This window comes from Metopolophium dirhodum, chromosome 8 (genome assembly GCF_019925205.1).
Source record: "Metopolophium dirhodum isolate CAU chromosome 8, ASM1992520v1, whole genome shotgun sequence".
NCBI classification, from domain to species: Eukaryota; Metazoa; Arthropoda; class Insecta; order Hemiptera; family Aphididae; genus Metopolophium; species Metopolophium dirhodum.
Window position 1 is genome coordinate 31792229 of NC_083567.1, and position 23574 is coordinate 31815802.

The 23574-nt window shown below is 31.9% G+C and overlaps 1 protein-coding gene across 2 annotated transcripts in view; it reads right to left on the reverse strand.

Annotated features, from left to right (window-relative positions):
- LOC132949861 (paired box protein Pax-6-like) overlaps positions 1–23574 on the reverse strand; it is a 54340-nt gene that overhangs the window by 28992 nt on the left and 1774 nt on the right. The window contains exons 2-5 of one of the 2 annotated variants that reach the window (XM_061020948.1): positions 18701–18870; positions 6757–6813; positions 5990–6155; positions 5119–5299 (exon numbers count right to left, since the gene is read on the reverse strand). In XM_061020948.1, coding sequence (XP_060876931.1) covers positions 5119–5299; positions 5990–6155; positions 6757–6813; positions 18701–18857 — 561 coding nt within the window. In that variant the 5' untranslated portion in view covers positions 18858–18870. The remainder of the gene's footprint in view (positions 1–5118; positions 5300–5989; positions 6156–6756; positions 6814–18700; positions 18871–23574) is intronic. The other variant, XM_061020949.1, reaches the window with a different exon arrangement.

A 23574-nucleotide genomic window follows, 5' to 3' on the forward strand; every position in this document is an offset into this window, starting at 1 on the left:
AAAAAAACAATAGTCCCGCTATTGAAAAAGGGACATTATCTCTCTCCATCATCAGCGACATAACAGTCGAACAATGGACACGCCGTGGAACAAATGACTCCCGGAGTTCACCGGCATAAAAGACATTTGTAATTGCTCTCTGCAGCACGCATCTATATAGGTATATACATATATACGTATTTATACATTATTTTGAAACGGGGATAATATTTATTATTATTATTTTTTTTTTTTTTGTTCCTTTACACATTATATTATTATGTTCGCGTCTGGTGGACCGATCGTAGACGTGTGTGTGTGTTTGTGTACACCGCTACTGCAGCAGTATTTACACACGACGTATATTATGTATACACACGCGTGTGAGAAATCGGACGCACTGCAACAGCGCTTCCAGGAAGTAGAAATGTCAAAATATTTTCGAATTCCCACAAATCGGGGGAAACGGACAATTAAAATCGCTTTACATCACAATAATATACGTGTAATGGGGGGTGAACGGCCGTTTATGAGACGGATTTGCCGACACCGTTTCGTATATTATGTGGCGCGATTGACGGTTCGTTGACGAGCGGAGATTTGTATGAAGTGCACCGCGGCGAATACGTTATGTGCGAAACCGGACGATAATTTCTTTGATCTGTTTTTGGCGTACGATATTGTATTATGTGTGCGTAGTACAGCTATGTGAAAATATAATATTATTGTTTTCGGTCGATTTCCGCTGCGAACACTGTCGTAATAATATATGTTCGTAAAGCTGACGAATTCAATATAATATAATATACCTTTACCTTGTTATACATTTCCGTATATATATTATAATATATCTGAGAAACGGTCGGTGCGTACCACAGTTACGTATATTATTGCACAGTGTATAGAGGAACGACGATAATATTGTCATCACTCAACGATGGATAACATACGCTATTATATTGTTTTAAAAATACAAAAAATAATAATCATTACATAAGTCTCGAAAAACCGTTTTTTTTTTCGCTCGTGCACAATAATATTATATATAGTGTTATAATATACATATCATTATGGTCTTATAGCGTATACACTGCGTCGTCGGTGCTTATTAAACGTGCCCCGGGGACGCGCGACGAGGTGCTGCGTGCGGTGTACGCGGACGGCGGCGACCGTGACGTTAAGGCGGGCTGACTGTTTGTTCGGGGAGCTGCCGAGGCGTGGAAAATATGCGTTCCCGCCCGTCCTGCGTGCCGCGGTCTACACAGTATACACTTATCCTCTCGCCGACGGGAAAGCGGTGTCGGTGGCGGTGTTTTGCCTGCCGCTGTCCCCGTCCTCTCTCCGTGTGTATAATATTATTATTTTATTATAATATTATTCTCGTCGACGTCGTCGTTGCACGTTTGACGGTCGGTTTTTGTAGGCCTAAATATTACACTATTATATAATAATATAATGTACAATATACACATTGCACGCGGTAGTTTGCAAACGTTTATTATAACTACATGTAGTTTTAGGGTCCAAGAAATTAGTAATTTAGTATTTTTTTTTTTTTTTTCGAGAAAAATATAGGTAGGTGAATAATAAATATTATATACCTACTACAAACCGAAAGTTTTGATTTATATAGAGTCGACTGTATACCTGCCTGTATATAATATAATAGTGTTCGTGTGATGTATGATGCAAAATAATTGATTTAGGCTCTACACGCGAGAGTGAAGAAAAACAGTCCATGTGCTGGAATTCTGGAAGTCGATTTACATAATTATATTATATTAAGTTAATATGAGGCATCATCCGCTTTTTAGGCTGCGAGGTGGATTACCATGAAATGAAAGTCATTATAGAGGTTAAGTCTGTAATCATAGGATTTGGCTGGTTCTAGATACGGTTTTAAATATTTTATGCTGTATATTTTTATGATATAGGTACACTATAGTGCTTTACACTATATATACTGTAGGTATAACTATACTTAGCTTACGATAGTTATATATACCCTAAGTATTAACTAAGATCAATGAGTATGGTCATAATAACTATATATATATATTTTATGAATTAATACATGATGAAAAATTATATGTTATCACATCGGTAAAAATTGTTTGTACAAATATTTTATTATTTATAAAGTACTTTGAAGTTTGAATATATCAATTATCAAAGTATAGTGCAGGTAAATTATTCAAATATTTAAACATATTTCAAACAAGTGAAAATTGTTATAGGCAAATTAAATATATAACTTTTTAAATTAAAAAGAGGGGTTATTTGTATACATATTCGAGTATTATTAAAACTGCGTCGTGTGGAAATATACTAGTAATTTTACGATTTTTAATATTAAAATGATTGTGGTTTAAGCGCATACGCATCGAATTTTAGGTAACTCGTAAAATTTTTATAATTGCTCGTCCTAAACTGTTACACGTATTAAACTATTAACGCAATAATGCAGTACATAATGACTATATGTATATAATATACTTTATCAGTATGCCTGGTGTATTGGTGTGTACTATATGTAATAAACTGGAGACTGAACATCATACATAATATCTCAAAAATATTTACTCTATATATTATATACCTAAGTTTATTGTATACAGTCTATGTATGCAGAGTGCAGGTACCTACTACCTACACAACTTTTATAACGTGACGGTTATTTTTTTTTAATTCTTCAAATCCCATGGTGTGTATAGGTAAATGTATAATTTAATATTATAATAATATATATTGTTTAATAACTGAAATTGTTTTTCAAGCATGATTCAATGATTTTGACGAGATGATAATACATATTAATATATTACATTTTTATTCTCTTATTCACAGACGAGGAGACGATTGTATTTTAATATGTCATACTATAATAAATAAATAAATGAATAAACGCAAATGTTTAATAATTTTATCGACGAAAATGCCTTTTTATTAATCTCATTTTAACTCTTTAGACCGTAATAATAAATAATTTCATAATTTAATTATGGAGACGGCAGTTTCTAAATTTCACATGAAAAAACACCAAAACATGCCGTAAATTTAATTCGGTATAGGTGCCTACTGAAGAACATAGGAAAATGTTTTACACTGAAAGGACTTGAAATGTGTTTTTTTTTATTCAAAATTAGAAAGTAGGGATCCATCACGCGTGGCTGAAAGACTAATTTTTGAGTACCTATTGTTTTTATCTTTTGTTTGATTTAGTTAAAAAATTTTAAACTTTATGATGCATATACGATATAGGTACCTACTTATTTTATTTATATTAATCAATTTACCTATGGATAAAAGTTTAATTGACTATATAGAAAGTAATAAGTATAGGTATAAGGTACTAAAAATAAATTATCTAAAATACTCAAGATAATAAATAATAATTCCTATTCCAGAAACTTGAAAGAAAGTAAATTTCACACGAGTTTTATTGATTTCTATATGAGATTAATTAGTGTTCAGTGTATTTCCACTATTCTCTATCAGTGGTCTAAATTAAGAACCTTGGTACATCTGATTTGTTATAGTGTACAGGTGCACAATTACGGGTTATCCATCTATAACGTAAGACACTCATTATTTAAGAAATCCTTAATGTTTTCAAAACTATTTATGATTTTTGATTTAAGGTGGTTACTAAACACAAGTTTTGGAAAAAATAATAGTTTTACTATTTTTTATCGTAAAATGGATTACTCGGTATATAGTATTATATATGTAGGTACTACGAATTTTATTTAATACTACTTAAAATGTAGTAAAATTAAATCGTTTTATTATAGTATCTACGAGTCTACGACCAACCTATTTGATTTGATGTTTTCAAGTTTTAAACGTTATTGTAAAGATATTAACTTGCAGATAAATGTTTGTAATTTTTTATTTTTTGGCCTACCTAATCACACGAGATCAATATATAAAAACCAATATTCAAATATATAATATCAAATATGTATAGGTAACCAATTGGCAATTAACATTACAAATTGCTTATACAATAGTAATTCGTGCTGCAATATTACAGTAGAAAAAAACAAGCTTTTTCACGAAACGAGTGTATACAATTTGAAAAATTAAGAAAAGACACACGTCATTATTATTGTTTTATAGCAAGTTGATAGTAGTAACCAGTAGCGGATCCAGAAGTCACCCAGAGGGGGGGGGGGGAGAATTATCAATAATTAAATAACCTTTTTTGTAGCCCAATATTATGACAAAAAATTACGTAAAAAACACAGTCCAGAGGGGTGGGGGGGGGGGGCTCAAGAGCTGGCTACCTACAAGTTCTGAAATGTTTTACGATAAATTACAGTATGATACAGTATAATTTGTTACTATTTTGTGAATTGTTGTATTTTTTAAATCGTTTATTGTAATTTAAATGTAAAATAAAATAAATTGCGTCTTTGATGTGATGTAATGTAAATATAATATTATAATATCATACTGTAGGGGGGGGGGGGAGGAAAATAATTTTTCAAGTTCGCTGTAGGTATTACGCAGTGTATACTCGATTTGTATTCTTTTGTTTGTTTTTTTTCCTTCGTAAATAGGTACGGAGTGCGTGTGTAAAACACACGATCGGCGGCGACGCGCGTTGTTGACATTGATTGGGAGAGGCGCGATCCGGTGATGCGTAAGAAATCTGATTTGTGTCTCCCTTTCCTCGGTCACCGCCGCCGAGGCCGCGGTCACACCCACGCAAACGTCAAAATCGAAAAATAATACGTGTATATAAATATATAATATATAACATATATGTATTTTTTTAATAGGATTTAATATCGACATAACATTATTACAGGTAGGTAATACCTCTAATCAGTATTTATATTTTATTCTGACCATGCAACAAACGTATTTTTTCATCTGCAAATTTCAAAATATAATATTGTCGAAGGGGGGCATCCGTCGAAGGGCTACAGCCGTGGAAACGGTCTGCTAGAGGATTGATTGATAGGTGTACCGTATAATATATTTACCTATATATAATATTATTAGCACAGCATCATGAATTATGAGCGTGTTATTTTCAAACAAACGGGGACTATCGCGGGTTAAATATAATATGTTTCAGCGTAATTATTTCAATGTAGATATTTGTGTGATTTTGAAAAATGAACTCACGCTAGGTATGTTGTCGTTGGAACACACGCCTTCTTGTAGCAATCGATCGCGAATTTCCCAAGCAAATATAGACGGACATTCGCGTTTGTATTGAGATATCTTAGACACCACTTCAGCTGTTGCTACCCTGGGCTTCGAACCACCAATCGCTCTGGGCCTGATAGAACCGGTCTCGTAATACCTGCAGTAGAACATTATAATAACGATTTTAATATCGTGTGATATACAAATTACAAACAATAGTTAATAATTAATATTATGTTATGTTATATATTCAATCATATAAATAATATAACATATTGTCATATTATCATCGTAATATTTTGTCTATCGCGGTGTTGTACCTATAGATATTTTTCAAACACTTATTGAATCTTAACTTGAAATTTGTATAGGCGATTCATATATATCTATATAAAATTACTGTCAGCCAATAGTATGAAAAATAGCCGATTCGTAAATATAGGTTACATTTTTTATTTATTTATTTATTCATTAATACGGACAAAAGTCCAATTCACAATATATTTGTATATATAACAATAATATAATATAATTTAAAATGATAAATATTATATTTTTATTACTATTTTATTACTAAATAGATTATAATATAATGAAGGGCATACTATTAGGTCAAACAGTACATATATAATTGGCTTTTATATATTGTAGATATCACTATATCAGTGACTTTTAGGATCCATGTTTTAAGAGACATTTAATGTTGAAATGTGACATATATACCTATTGAACCATATGGCTATATGCCTATAATATATATATCTACCTTTTTATACTTCTGTCCCTACACTATATGCTGTTTTCCAGTATAATATAGACAATATGGATCCAATTTTAGAATACTTGCCTTCCTAAGATTTTTGACACGCATCCATTGGATACCTGTAGGATTCTCGATATGTCACAGGGTCTGGCTCCGGAATGGGCTAGTTCGACGATCTTCTGTCGTGTGGAGTCTGGTAACGGTCTACCACCAACGAACACTCCGCCAAGCTGATTAACGCCACTGTGCCCTGTACAAGAAATTAAAACAAAACCTTGTAAATTGGACATTGCAATTGGAACAACAGTTGTACGCTCAGCTCTACCAGAGGTAAACAGTTGGCAACACTGTAAACGTTTACTTAAAAATATAATATATAATAGTATGAACCAGTGTAAAAAGTATAGCAGGAGTGACATTTAAATTATATATATACACCGTGTGTCCGCGAAAACTGGGTATTGAGTTATTGAGTTTATAAATCAGTATCCTGAACACATTTTAAAATTCTGTCTGCAGGAGATTGATGATCCAACAGTCTAATTTCATGTCCTGCAAACATAATTCAAAAATATGTATGGGGTACCTACCTGCGGAGTAATATGAGTAGTTTATGTATAGAATGTATCTTGTTTTTGCGGACACATGGTATAATATGATAAAAATATTATAATGTGTTTGAAATAAAAACTGAATGCTGTGCTAGTTTGGGAGCTTTTCTGTATTAAAGTCTTAACAGTAAATCGATCGTCACTTCTGTACAATTTTTATTCTGTGTTTATCATATATTATGTATACTATATATTATATTATTGTATTGTAATGAGTGTGTTAATTATTAATTTTCGTACCCAAGTCTAATTCACGCGTTGCAATAATCCTACCATCGTAATCAGCAGTGTTACCAACTGAAATCAAAGAAAATCATATGGTATAAGAGTTATGTGTGGTGTGTATAAAACATCATATTATTATAATACTAAAGTGGAACGTTTACACAAGGGAGTGTGCAGTTTGATAGCAGTCGGGGCATGGCAACATATGATAAAAAATATGATTTAGGTATAATGAACTGTTGCTGTATATCAATGAGTGGACGATAGTCAACATGGAATCAACATCCACGCGTATGTATTAAAATACTATAATTGGTTAGGTTAATTGGGTATCTATGTAGGTACAGTTATAATAGAGCTTACATATAAATGTCTATACTTAATATATTATATTAGCCTGCTATAGATTGGTCACACAACTCACAAACTAGGTCTAGGAATATTAGGTATATTCACTATACAAGTATATCATGCCACTTCCCACGTGACCACCGTGACCTATTCCTCCTATAATATTATATAGTGCTATATTGTGTAGGCATTAATAAACATAATACATCTAAATGTATTATGATATTATTATGCTGTTGCTCAAGTGGTAGACGGCGTTTACGCGGCGATTAAATAGCAGCAACGGTACCGCCGTCGCCGGAAACATCGTGTAATCGGTCCCCGCGGACGAGAGGGTCAAACAGATCATTACGCTGCGGTTTACACGTTGTACGCGGTCCGCCCGCCCCGGGGAAAACGCTTGACCGTTCGCGGTGACGGCCCTCGTAGCGGCCGACAGAGTGGCTTTTATATATTTTTTTTTTGCGCCACCGTGTCCGGACGTCCGGCCGTCCAACCCTCCGCGGTCCGGGCAGCAACCCTCTGCGGTACGCGTCGTTTATTAATATAATAATATAACGTCAGTGACAAAAACATACAACAAAAAAAAAGAAAAACAACAAAATAATAATAATAATAATCATAAAACACGATACGCGACGCACATCCATTACGTTGACGTTGATTACACGCGATGTATGTTCATATTATTATAATAATATTATACACGGTGGACATGATCTATATAGCACATATAATATAGTACGATATAGATGAATATGTACCTATATATACACGTGACCGACGGGGAAGGCGCCAACTTCTAGGTTCAACTAGGTAAATATAATATGGGTACGTGTATAATTGTATAAATTACATACCTAGTGGTATATTAAGGTAACCACACCACGCAAAACGTTTTCGTTTGTATATTACGCAGGGATGATATTTTTTTTTTAATCGAAAATAACGTTCACCGGTCGGCCTGCAGTCATTCGTGGTCAAATTTTATATTAATATTTGGTTATTTATATTTTTTAGAAATGGTTTCTTCAGCACCTGTATAGGGTAGATATATGTGTATGAAAAGTAATGTGAGTCTGTACACTGATTCAATAGATTATTTCAAAATTGTTTTCTAGTTTTTATATTTAGGTATTGGCTTTGATATACAATTTGAACACAACTGCAGCATATACACGAGTACACAATACACATATTTTAACAAGAATTTTGAGATGACTGAATATATTGCAGAAAGCTTAAAATTGTGTCGATGAAAAACAACAAACATTTAAATTTTGTCTTTATCGGGACATAGAACTTACAAAATGTTTTCATTATAAGTTTTTTCATACCATCGTCTTATACAGTTTAATGTATTATTAACTTTATAAAGGGTAATTTATTAATTTTAATATCGTATTATTGTATATCTATCTATCTATCTATATATATAAAAATAAGTGTACATTTTGAATAAATTTTATAATTCAAGATCCACCAAACCGATTTCAATTTCAGGACATATTAAGATTGATATGTAGATGGTTTCTGTGAAGTTTGTACGCTGTGGGATAAGTGGTTCCGGAGTTATGGCCTCTTAAGTGCACACCTGGCGACATGGCCAAAAACAACAACAACGTCTATTTTTATCTATATATATAACCCATACCAACCATTAAAAAACAAAAATTTCTATCGTAAATCTCAAAATTCCTGTTTGAGCACCTACCGGGGGTGATCACTTCCCTTTTTAAATTAGCCTATGACACTCATAAAGAATGTGGTTTTGTATTGGTGAAAGAATTTTCTTCAGTAGTTTCGGAGTTTATCCCGAACATACAAACAAACGCTATCATTTTATATATTAGTATTAATAAAAATGAATGTTTGTGTGTAGATTAGACTTCTGGGAAGAAGATGGGCTAATTTAAAAAGTGTTAAATTTGTTTTTTTTTATTCATCGGATTTTAGTACGGTTGCGTTAGGTTTTTGTATTAATTGATTATATTAATCCTCCGTAGGTGGAATTAAGTAAAAAGGACAAACTTGGTACAATTTTGATACTTTAAAGTTAAATCATACACTTACGTACAAACAGCACGGGGTCCGCGATCTACCACAGGTAGATTGCTTACCTGATAATATATTGCTGCGAATCAGAATTTTTATTCCGGGCAACAGAAAAGTTAAGATAAATTTTTAACACCATACACCAAATATTAAATAACGAATTGAACAAAGTTTGAGTCATATAGAATTGGTACATTTAACGGGCAACGAAGTGCCAGCGGGATCAGCTAATTATATATTTAATTGAATGAAAAATTATTTTTAAGTAAAACTTAATAGTATTATTTCTGAATAATTTGTTACAATATTATTCAGAAATAATATCCCATAGGACAAAGTTGAGTGTATACTGCTTATGAAATCTGTACTATACCTAAATACAGGCAATAAAACCTATAATATGATAATGATTTCGATGACGGCGGCACGGCGTTTGACCGTATATAATATCGTGTCGTCGGAACACACACTTCAAACAACTCGACCGCATTTGTGTAACTGCCTTTCATGTCCGACCGAACAACACGACGCGCGTTGAATCGCCGTCGCTTAGGGGGTGGATGAGATGACGACGACGAGGAGGAGGAAGATTTCGGTATAAACCTATATGGGTATTATAATGTATCCGTACCTAATATAATATAACGACGTTTAACAGTTTTGGAATTGTAACGCTATTATATAGAAAGCGGCAGCAATCGCATTGATATGACCGTATTATTATAACGAACGGTGGCGGCGGGGATTTTAACGAACAGGTGTGCCGGTTTCGCCACGTCGCAAACTCTGCCACAGAACGCCCCCGCGCAGTTACCATTCATTATTATTTATTATATATAATAGAATAATACAACGATTCCAAACGCGCGGTATCGGTCAATCCTTTCGCTGTACCTTTACTACCTATGTACACAATCGTTTTGGACGGCCCTGCAGCTGGTGTCGAGTGTCTACGGCACCGACGCGATAAACAAGTGGGTACATAATAATATTATCCGTATGACCGTATATACAATATATACAATATTCGACAATTATATAACATTATATGGTATACACGGTCGATTGTTGTCGCGATTTCGTCAAACACAATATCGATTCCACGCTGGGGAGGTAGGTAAAAATGTATCTATATACCGTACATATAGGTATACCGCATATAGGTGGGCAACGTCTTTTATGATGTTCCACGCAGGGCGTTACAGTAACTGCTGGCAGGACAGTAGCACACGCAGGATTTATTTTCGGAAGAAGTTGTGCTGATTAATAGATAAATTTCTTGAAATTACATATTATTGATGCTAGAGCCAGAGGAAAGGGGCATTTTGTAGAAATACATTTCTGGGAGATGGGGTTGCGAACTCCCCCCCCCCCGTGTATTACTGATACTGGGTTAGCTATCGGCACTCCCTTCAGCTCAATACAAGTAGGTATTTATAATTTTGAACGGCTCTAACATAGGTACATAGGTACCTACTGGCTACTATAATATTATAATAAGCACATAATTAATAATACTTATATAATGTATACCAGCACTACACTTTGTGAATGACTATTATTGAGAAATTATTTGTCTTCTACTATAATAGCGATCGTGTTCCAGCGTGGACATGATATATTATATAGCTTGACTATATACAAGCTTATCAATGTTATAATTACTATTATTTATAGGTTCCTATTTATGCCTATAGCATACGTATAATTTTGTTTACCGATAATGCAGAGTATGAATAAGTTAGGTTAGGTTACTCACGTAAAATTATTTATTAAATTTCTCCGTGTTATATTATTTTTATAATTATTACTATTCATTAAATATGTTATGTGAGATCTTATAACAGCGACATATAATTTACCACAACTTGATATTAAATTACATTATTTCTTGTTTTTAATAAATAGGTTAGACATTTTGCTTTCGTGTCAAAAACTATACAACTATTTGTGCAGTAAAATTGGAAGACTTAAAAATGGTCGATACAAGTAAAATAGTTCTGATAAATTTTTTGGTTAGGTTAATTACAACTAACAACTAATTAATAATTAGTGAATTTGGTTGTCTTATAAGTAGTAGGTTTAAATTTAACAATGTCATTATAGTTAATTAATTTTCACAATGAATGTGAGACTATAATTATTTGGTCTTTCATTATCACTATAATCAATAGTTAATACTCACGAAAATATATTATAATATTGTATACCTATCTATTATTTTTTTTTTATTGGTATTCTATATAGTAAATAATAATAACTTAACAGTTATCGTCGAAATAACCTTGTGATAAAGTTTAAATTTCAACTTAAAATCGTGTAAATTTAGTGTAATCGTGTAATCGCGTGACAGCTGCAATAGTTAACTCCAGTTAACTTTAACTGTTGTATAAGTAAAATATTGAATTTATTTTATAGTTAGTTGATGTATCAATAACTTTATTTATTGATTGTGTTAACGTGATAATCATTTTAGATAGGTATACGCGTTTTAATAATTACCATTTCTGTTTTATTAAAATTGATTTTAAAATATTATCTATATCAATTATAGTATTTTTACGTCCCCTCCAGATTTTCTAACAATACTTTTAAACAAAATTATCTAAATTCATAAAGTGTTCTAAAGAATACTTATTCGTACATTGATCATATTCTATTACAATGTATATATTTCATAAATATAGCTATAATATTTACAGTATGCATTTAGGGGAGGTCGTAGGTATAAAGAGTTAATGGGTTAAAAATGATCGATGCGAAGGGATTGAGGTATGTCGTTATGTATATAATATTATGTAGTAGTCTTGTCATAAAATGAATATCAATAACAATTAACAGTCAACAGAGAATAATGAATAATGAAAACTTGTTATTAATTATAATAGAAGTGGCTTATTATATGTTACAGACTACGCTGTCGTTGTGAAATGAACCATTGGTCCAAATCAATCGATTAACATACCCTTGAATGGACATCGCATGAGCCAAGGGTACCTGTCAAAACATTGTCTGAACAATAATTACACGAGATGTTATGTAAAATGGCGGCTTACACGGTTCTTATATAAAAAAAAAAAGTGGACTACTACAAAACCCGACGGGATTATAGGTGGATTACAAATTTGTTAACACAATCCGGCGGTACACAAAAACATCTATTCACCGGGCCATTTTTATTATTATATTATTACACGCCGTATATGCTCTGTATAATAATAACCATTGTCAGATATACCGTCCGCACATTATTATTATGTATATTTTTTTTCCCTCCTTGGTACATTATACATATTTTTCCGGAATTCGGACAACCCAATAGCTCTTGTTCGCGTTGTATTGTACACGTTTCATATAAAGCGAATAATAATAATAATTCTATACCGACTATATAATATAGTTTTGTAGTGTTGTACACCTATTGGTGGATTTGAATTGATGTTTCAATATAAAATACTATCAAAAATCGCTATACATCGAGTCGTGGGATCACGACCGATTTAATTGTTCCCATTTATTGTGCAAAAACATAATCGTAAAGTTTTTTTTCATTGTCACTTAACTCTATAGGGGTCCGTCCAGATTTGTTATATTTTCTTGTGCGTATAATATATTATGTTATATTCATAACGTTTTTAATAGTGTTTAAATGTTTAAATACTAGTTATATAATAATATACAATATTATATTACTATTTAGTATTTAATAAAGCTTCATTATATACTATATACTATATAGTATGGATTAGACTTGCGAGAAAAAAGATGAAATGAAATGATTTACTCCAACATGGAATGTTAAGTACCTACTCTTAGGCATTGGGTATGTATAATTATAAACTGTTATATAATATGTTCAAAATATAATCTATATTATTATCTCTTGAGCGTATCCAAAGAATGTGAGTTAATCGCAAAAGCGGAGTATAACATATAACAGTATTTTTTAAATAGATACCTATACATAATCATCCAGCGTAAGATTATTACATCATAGAATTACCACATATTCGTTATGTACCTATGTCCTATAGGAATTTATTATTTGTACCTACGTTATTAAATTGGCACAGTTAATTCATATAAAAATTTAATCTGCCAAAACAGCAGATTGTGAAATCTTGTCAATAACTGTTCATTTTAGTAGTATATTACACTGAATGCCGATTTCTACAGAAGCAGAAAAATCTATGTAAAATATATATACGATTTAATTAGTTATAATTTTACTAAAATGTTTTCTAGTATTTACATATATTTTTTTTAAATTATATAATTATATTATGATTATGACCTTTATTTTTAAAAATTTAACATTTTTGTAAATTGCATTAATTAAAAATAAGTTGGTATTAGTATGTAATTTATTATTTCATAATTAGGCCTTACTTTGTGGTCAAGTGCTAATAATTATCTCGTTAACCTAAAAACCATAGTATAAGCATAAAATATTTATAACATAACTATAGTAAGTCAATTTGGAATTATAATAGTATGTTAGTATAATTTTAATTTAAAACTTAAGTTTGTATGATTAGGAACTATTAATAAAGTTGTATGAAAAAATGTACTATATAAGAAAATTATACTAGTGAAATTATACCTTTTTTATATCAAATATTTTTCGTAAACGTCAAATATTATTGGTCATGAAGTGCCGGGGTGGTGGTGTCTCATAATTTTTAAGGTTCTCTCTACCTGATTTTTTTAGTTTTGGCGCCACTGCAGTAATATACAATAATGATTCCTGATGGAAAGTATTCATAAAGTATTTGGGAAATAGTGCCTTGAAAATAAATAAGATAAAAATATTTATACTTATAAATCAGAAAACCGTTTATTTTAGGCCTGCAGTTATTACTATAGCTGCGTTTGTGTACACATATATTTTATTTTATTCAGAATTTTCTTGACTGTTCGAATATAGGCGAGATGCTGGTGTAAAAAGAAAAAAGGCACTTGGAGCTTTTCCGGCCAACGACTTTGCTTACCCCTGCTCTTCCGCCATTTACGCATTTTTATCACCCTCCACCCTTCCTCTCGTTTCGCAAGCAGCACTTGGCGTTCCGAAATTTCCAGAACCTCTTATGTCATACCCACCTCCCTTCCCTTTACCAGCCATCCATGGGGTTTTTTGGGGTGACAAGACACCCGCCTGTTGTTGGGGAAAGCGGGTGAACAGTTAATTCTGCGTGTCATTTGCACGCCGCGTGCAATATCTTAAAGGGGAACCTTTCCCTGTGTAGCCCTACCCACACACACACATATACATAACTTGATCTACTATGTCTTTGGAAGTAAAAATATAAGGGGGAATAGAAAACTCCTCCCCGACAAAAAAATTGTACATCAAAAACACTCCCGGATTGGTATGTATATGCTAAGTCGGCTCGCCTGCTCTGCAGTGTAGATCTTTTAAAAGAGGGTCGCCCAGTTGCGTGGAGGTAATTTGTGGTTTTAAATTGTACATTATTTTAATTCCGTAGATTACAAACTATATTATCGTGTAGAAATAGTTATATGTTTCAAGAACGTGAAATTATAATTACATTTTAGTCGACATTTATACACTTTGTTCTCTTTCATTTAATTGTATATGACATTAAGTATAATAGTCTATGTATAGACTATATATTGTATTAGATAGGTATAGTTGTGTTTATGATAATAGGTATTATAATTTAGTTTCAGTTGTAATTATTATATTCCGATTCTTGAATCTTGTTGAATAAAATATATATTTTTATTATATTTTATTGTACGTCCATATAAATGAAAAATATGTTAACACTGGCCTTGATAATTTATTGTGTCGAATTGCGACGTTTATTCTGTAAAATACTAGTTTATTTCTACATTTAAAAATATTTTAATCATTAAACTCGATGTACACGATGCAGAGTAAAATAAATATCAAGGTTATAATTGAAGTCTTCCTTTGTTGTTTTAAATGTTGATTAATACATACTTTTTTTACAATCCAATAGTTAAAAACAAAAAAAAAACCTGCGAATTAATATCTTTGGCAAACAGCATTACATCAGTAAACGTAATTGTATTTACGAAAAAAAACAATGTTGTGTGTTTAATATATTACTGGTACCTACAGCCTGTACAGGAGCAGGAGATAATAAATCGAACAATATTAATCATAATCTTCGATGGAAATAAAAAATTATTTCACTAAATGCAATGTAAAACAAATATTTAATAAATTTTTATGGTGGTCTATAATATTCATGTAAAAAATAATAAAAATATTTAGATGTGTAGGTAGGTCTTGAACCGTTGTGCTGCAACGGGGCCGTGTTTGCCCTCTGTGGTTTCCCGTTTTCTCGACCGTAACAAAACACGGGAAAACGAGAAAATGCGATGGACTGATGGACACCCCTGTATAATACTGTAGTCTTTATAATATAATGCATAGATCTGCTTGAAAATATTGTGCTTGTAATTTGTATACACATTATTAAATGTTTTCCAAGGTATATACGTTTATACAATAAATATATGTTGCATAATACATAATATACCTAGCTATATGTACCTATCATTGCGTTTTATCGGAGTATATTCTTGGTTGTTTATTCGTTATGGTATCGACGACTTTGCCGTTTCGTCCATCATAAAATACACGGGAAGGTACACGGTCTGTAATATATTTTCGAAGACGTTATGACAAAAAATAATACTCAATAATCGCGTTCGTATACAATGCGCGCGCCCATATAATACATTATGTGCGATTTCAACAATGGGTACGGCAGTGATGTTGACGATCGTACGTCTGACGTAGTGACGTCTGTATCCATATAATAATATAATACTCGAGCGGTCTATAATAAAATGTTGCACAATTTGTCGTACGCCTACAGAGTGTATCATCATATCGTATGCCTGCCCGACGCGCGCGTGTGCGTGAGACGGCCGGCGGAATTTCGGCAAAAATACAATAACCGTGGGTGACAGGTGTGAAAAAAAAGAGAGTATAGCGTCGTAGAAAGAGAATAGAACCGGAGGAGGAGGAGGAGGAGGAGGAGACGGAGAAGAAGAAGAAGAAGAAGAAGCCGCAGCTGAGTGTAGGATATAGGTACCTATATATACCGCTATAACCCATATAATAATAATAATATGCCGCCGAGCTCAAAAAGGGACCGCGCAGCGTGCGACCTCGTTAAATTAGCGTCGCCGTTTGGGAAACGATATATTTGCCACGTCCCATTGAGCCGGGCCGCCGCTATACGCATGCTACCACCTACCTATACGCGCGCGAAGGCCGCACGCAGAGGACACATACCCGCGCATGTTTTATACTATTATTATTATGCACTCGCGAGTCCCTCGAGGCCTATATAATAATATAATAAACGCACGCGGTATACATGGTATACTGTTATTATTATTATTTATCATCATCATTGTGTACGACGTGCGTCACATATACCGTCCGTCGTTCCCGCCGTATATTCTTCGCACAACCCTTTCAGCTATCCGCGATTTATTATATTATGCTTGTATATATTTTTTTTCCGTACACTCTCGTCCTTGCCGTCGTCGTCGTCGTCGTCGTACGAAAATAATAATTACATTTCATCACACGACCGACGACGATATAATAATAACAATGAGAAAAAAAAAAATAGTTCGTACTCCGCGTATATCGACGACTTCCTACTGTTATACCGTTTCTGCGGCCGTGATCGACGACGACGCCGCCGCGTGCGTATTGTTCGCGGCACGGTCGTGAAGTCATTTTTAAATTTCACTCGGACAAAATACAATAATGATGAAAAAATATAATAATAATACGTTACACTCTCAGGCTTTTACGACAAATAGCTATCGTATTATGGAAACCGGTTGATCTATAAATCGGGTGAACAAATTATCGTATAGCATAATACTACATGTATATACCTGCTGTGTACGGCTATACATAAATGTACCCAGAAATCTGCAGTAAAAATCAATACGGAGCTAGTAAAAAGTTATTGTTTATTACGAAACCTGTATGTAATTTGTATGTATCTGTACATTTTTACAGTATTGTATAATGTATATATTTTACGAAAACCGCGATTTCCAGTCGTGTGTGTCATAATAATAAATATCCGTGTTGTGATTTGTATAAAATTGTTTAATTTATGCTCACAAATAAAAATTTAAATTAAATTAATTTTTATAAATATATTTTATGTGACAAAAATCCATTGTGATCTGAGATAATATTACTTTTTTACCAAAAATAATAATATATAATGTCCCCCTATTCAAATAGAATATGCTGCAGTTTTCATGTTTTATTTCATATATATACTGTGTAGCAAGACTATATTATTTCATCTTACTTCTATAAATAATACACCGCTATATATTTATATTTAATTTAAAATTGTATATTAATTCAAATCGATAATATTGTTTTGGAAGTAATTATATATAAACACGCAGGTAAGAGGTGCCTACATCTATTGCTATATGACTAAAAAGCCTTAAAGTATGTAGTTTGTATACATTTTAAGAATTGAGTTTTTTTATAAGGAAAATAAGCAGCATGTCATCACATAGCAATCTCGGCTACATTACCTATACGCAGCTATATACCTATATACCGCGCACCGGCACACGAGATGTCGGACTCGACGACATTTGACAGACGCGTTACACGTATACCTATACCATAAACTCGATGTGTCTAATATATTATTTCCTATACCAATATTATATAGATACGTTTTTTCATTCGATACGGTGTCGTATAACGAGATATTGTCTTCCATCGTGCCGAAGGTAAACACAAAACCGCTACACCGTCGTACACAGGGTGGCCGGGACCCGTCAGGCGAAACCCAATACGTCTGATGTTTTTATTTTAATAAAATAATAATAATATAAAAAAAAAAACAACATTTTCCTTTATGTGTGCGTATTTTTTCCGCCCGTTTTCCTTTTAATTATACACGGCAAGCTGGTTTCTGTTCACGCACGGTTATTTTTCCATCCATGAGTGAACCAGTCACACGGAATCATGTCTTCAAACCGACACACATACTCACACACACGCACACACACACACACACATGTAGGTAATGATAGAAATACTACACTTCCTCGTAACCCGTTGGAAATGTTCTCTCTCTCTCTCTCTCTATATATATATATATAATTATCACTCGTATATATTATAGTCCTATAACATACTATCCTTCTTATTTTAATTTTCTTCGTATAATATATTCCATATTTTGTAACTCACGCTTGCTGACCAAACTATATAGTCAATCTACCGAGTTTAGTTGATATAATGTGCGTGAAAAAAAAACCGTCTATTATAATATAGGTATGAATATATGTATATATTTAGTAAAAAATATCGTAATTTATTAACTTTTCAACTCTTTCTTTACACCTAATACGTGTTTACTGTTTATATAATATTATATAGGTACCTATAGGTATATTTTTACCTACATTATGTTATAATAATAATAAAGGTCCCCCCTATTATACGGAATGTCGGTGGGACCAGTAAAACGCATGTGAGATTATTTACCTTTGTGTGCGAGATCGTCGTGATGGTTAGGCGGCCACGCTGATCCCGTGCCGATCCCATGGTGGGCGGTCAACGATTGGTGATGGTGATGGTGGTGATGGTGGTGATGATGAGGCAGTAAGCCCGCTTGTTCGGATCTTGTAATGCCTTGTAACATGCTTGAAGGAACTCTGGAACAGTTTATCGAAAAACGTCGATTTGTGAGCGGGATTTGACAAAATAATTTCTACGCGATGTAACGCATAAGTTGTACATACATAAGTCATCAGATATATTGCATAGGTACATGATATTATAGTAGGTATATAATGGGCGTATTATGTATATGGCACGAGTGTATATGGTGGCGATAGGATTAGACTTTCCGCCCCGCGGAAGCCCGAAAACGTGTTTGTCATATTATGCATAGCGGTATAAACCCGTAACCGCGGTAATACACGATGTTTATATATTATGTACCTTCCTACCGACACTTTACTGCGGGTATTATTTGGTTTAGGTGTATTACGTCGTAGTAATGATATGGCTCGGAAGTTACAGAAAGTAAAATCAAGAAAATGCTAATGCAAATATACACATAGATAGGTATAATATACAAAATCAAAAATACGCAAAAGAAAATTATTTTAAATTCAAAATTTTTAATCATTATACAGGCAGCTTACATAATAATATTATATTGGTATATTACCTATGTATAATTTTTGTTTTTATTAAAAATAACTACAATGTTGATGAATCAACGAGGCGGAAAATTAGTTATATAATATTGGTACCTACCCGTCTTTGTGGCGTATAAATACCGTAGTCAGGCCATAGCAACAATAACATAAAAAAGTTTTATTACAGCGGAAAAATTGAATTATTTCTGCTTTGCACAAATCGTTAGAAACTGAAAATACCTACGTTAAATAATTAAGTAAAAAATACATGGGTATTAAAAGAAAAACGAAATTTATTTTTAGAAACTATTAAATAATATATGCACACACAAATATATAAACAAATAAAAAATATGCATTTTAAATAGTTGTTTTTAAGCCCATCATTTAAACTCATCATTGTATCAATAAATCTACAACGAATTTATAGCTTGGTCTGCTATATAAATCGAAAGCATATTTTATATGTATAAGAAAAACTCCTACTACTTGCGAGCCCTAATAAAAATTGATAATTTCACAGAAAAATGTTGTCGTACGCCAGTTTGTTAATAGTTGTTTGCAAGGTGTTAGTATAATAAAATGCATATTTAGATTAATTAATATATAAATATTTTTAATCACTTTAAGAAATCGAATAGAAAAAAAAATACGTTACATTATAATAGGTGTTGCATAGTGACAACCAATCTATTTTTACCTAACATCAGTTCTGTACAGAAAACTATGTATAATACTATGCCACATAATATATAATATAATATAACCTATAACAGAAATTTAATTTATTATACAGTACGTTGCAGTAGTAAATAATGTTCGGGCATTTACATAACATTCAGTTACTAATATGAAAGGCTGGGTATTTACAAGTTCAAAACACTTCAAAACTTAACTTCAAAGTCTTAACTTTTGACTTAGTTGCATAACCAGTCACTTTAAATTTAAAAATAACATCTAAATTTAACTAAACGAATTCTTTTTTTTCTATGATATGTATTCGGGTTATTGGTTAATCAGATAATTAATTTTACAATCGTGTGAAGTTAATATTTTTCCTGATATAATATACGAGCTCCGTGGATTTAAAACATATTTTATTTTGTAGCAATTATTATATGTAATATAATATGTATATAGAAAAAATTTGAATGATCGCAAATATGTATTGTTTATAATGTTATAGGCACATATACCTATCGTAAATACTAAATTGTAGACCACTGTCGAATTTTTGAACGCCCTTTCTTTGTGTTACTTGTCTTTCTTGAATTTACTTTGATTCAAATAAAATTCAATCAAAATCCAGATAAAAACAACATGTATAAAAATATACATAAACACAACTATGATAGTAGGTATATAATATGTACCTATGTAAGTACCTATAGGTGATATTCTTGACGGTCGTCTTATCCCAACAATCTTCACATCGATTAAAGTTTACATAATATGTTATAATATTAAATATAAATATATAATTTGGTATGCTACAGATGTGCCATGATATTATACGTACCTACTGCATCATAATTTAATATACGTTTTTATATGGTGTGCGGTCTAGAGTGTTTAAAAACACTGTGTAACGTCATAGGTGCCTTTATGTATAGACAGCGATAGGGTGTTTCATTGCCTATATTTAGTTTTCGGAGCTAATTTGTTCTGGTGTACTTATGTATACGTGTATAGTAATAACAACACTAACAATATACATATAATAATAATAATATAGGCGAAGGCCACTCGAGCACCGCCTTTTCTGCTGCTACGATATCATTTATACACACACACACATAATATATATATATTTATGATATAATTCGACCACTTCGGCGGAACCCCTCGAGCACACTTCAACTGCGGGGTCGAAAAAGAAAATAATAATAACAGTATATATACCGTACAACATTATTAGCGTGTGTCGCGTTATATTCCTACCTATACACAAGTGGCGTGCGCATAAAAGGACTTGGGCCGTGCGTATCGTACACATAATATATATATAATTTTATATATATACAAATATACTGTACAAACGATACATACGACGTGTATAAGTATATATATATTTATGTACCTATATCAACTCATTTTTCTCACATTTCAATATATATATATATACTATACGAGATTTATTTATTATATATATAGGTAGGTACTGTACAATATATACGACACGCTCTCGAAATGGTAACGCGATACTCGCTATGGGGGCAGCTATTAATGAAATAATATAAAAACACACCCCCGCTTTCAAGAGTGATACACATTTAACCCTCGCGGATGATGACGCTAATTCTAATTGACTCTCCCTGTAGGTATATAATATACCATTTAACCAGCTTCCTTTTTTTGTTTGTTTAAACTATTTTTATTTTTGTTATTGCTCTGCGCGATTGCTGTTTTTTTTTTTTTTAATTGCCTCTCTTTTCCTCACAGTTATTATACAGTTAAAAGATTAATACAAAAAAGGAATATTTTTCACTCTTTTTATCCTTTATACATGGGTATAATAAGACTTTTTTACTTGAAAAATATAACGTAAATAATTACAGAGCGTAAAAGTTTGTTATAACGTTAAATACGAATGCGTTAATTACTTTACTGGTATCTAGGTACATACATATATACAGTTAGGTAGGTACATATTTGTTTATTTAGAGGAACCCTTTATAAAAGTAATACATTAAACAATTAGACATAGAGGATTAATAAAAATAATATGTAAATAATACATGAAAAAATTACGAAATTACAAAAATATAAATTTAACAAGGAAATTAAATTAATAACATAAAATTGTATAAAACCTAATAGGTACTTATACGAATGAAATAACTAGTAAATTTAAAGCTATAAATATATACGCATTATTTGAAAGAATCACGTGACTTAAAGAAGCAATCTATGTGATTGACAATAATAAGGTTAGCTAATGACAGAGTTCTTGATAAAAAATATAAAAATGGAATTGTATAGTTTTTTCTATAAAATGGCACATACATATTATAAACAAATAAGTATGTGCAGTATGGTATAGGTATCTATTTGGCTATACCTAAATACATTTTAATATATAGCTGGTGTCTTAATTACTTCCTTTTATTGAGTATAAAACATGTACATTTTACCTATATAATACCTAATGTATTAAAATTTTTATGAACTTAAAATATTTATTTAGAAAACAATTAGTACTTTTTTAGTTTTAATTATTATGTGATTTTTAAACTTTATGCCGATAATACATATAATAAATAATAATTAATGAATATATGCGTCATGCTGCCATGGATATAGTTAACGTTATGAATAATGAGTGTTACTTAATTCATTAACATTAAAACCCCCCCTATTAATATCAAACCCCTCATGTACAAAACCTTATTAAAACCCATCTGGACATACAGATTGCAGCTATGGGGAAATGCTAAAAAGTCTAATCTGAATAAGATACAAGCTTTCCAAAATATGACCTTAAGGAAATTAGTTAACGCCCCTCCATATACATATCAAACCATACCCTACATACAATAATTGTAACTTAAAAACTATTCAAACTATTCACGACGAAGCTAAACGATTTTTCTAAAAGATTTCATAACTGTCTATCTTCCCATTCAAATCCTCTCATCAAGAACTTATCATCCCTCATAATCTCAGGTGGCCCCCAAGGTGACTCAAACGTAAATGGTGCAGAGATTTATTACTTTAAAGTTTAAATACTATGTGTCTATATGTCTAATTATCTACTGTAGGTATTTTACTTTTTTGATAGGTATACCTACTATGATTCTCAGATGTACACATACAACACAGTTTGTATAAGCTATTTTATAAGTTCACTATGATTATACTTAATAATACAAGTATAGGTATATTTCTGCAGTATTTGAACGAGTATAAAGAGCTCTATTTGAATAACTAAATACTTAACAAAAAACTGTCTATGGATTCAATTTGATTATGAAATATTTAATTGATATTGTGTATTTTTAAATATATTACTTAAAGGTATCGGGCCTCTGTTACCAATAATGGTATATTCTTAAAAAAATCAAATAGTTAGAATTCCTTCTATAGCTCTTGTACTGGAATTCTTTCGGTAGTATTTGGATATTAACTATCGATGTGTAAAACTGTACAAAGGGTGTTACAAATAATAGTCACCACTCGCCGCTATATATCTAGCTATAGTTACCTAAATAA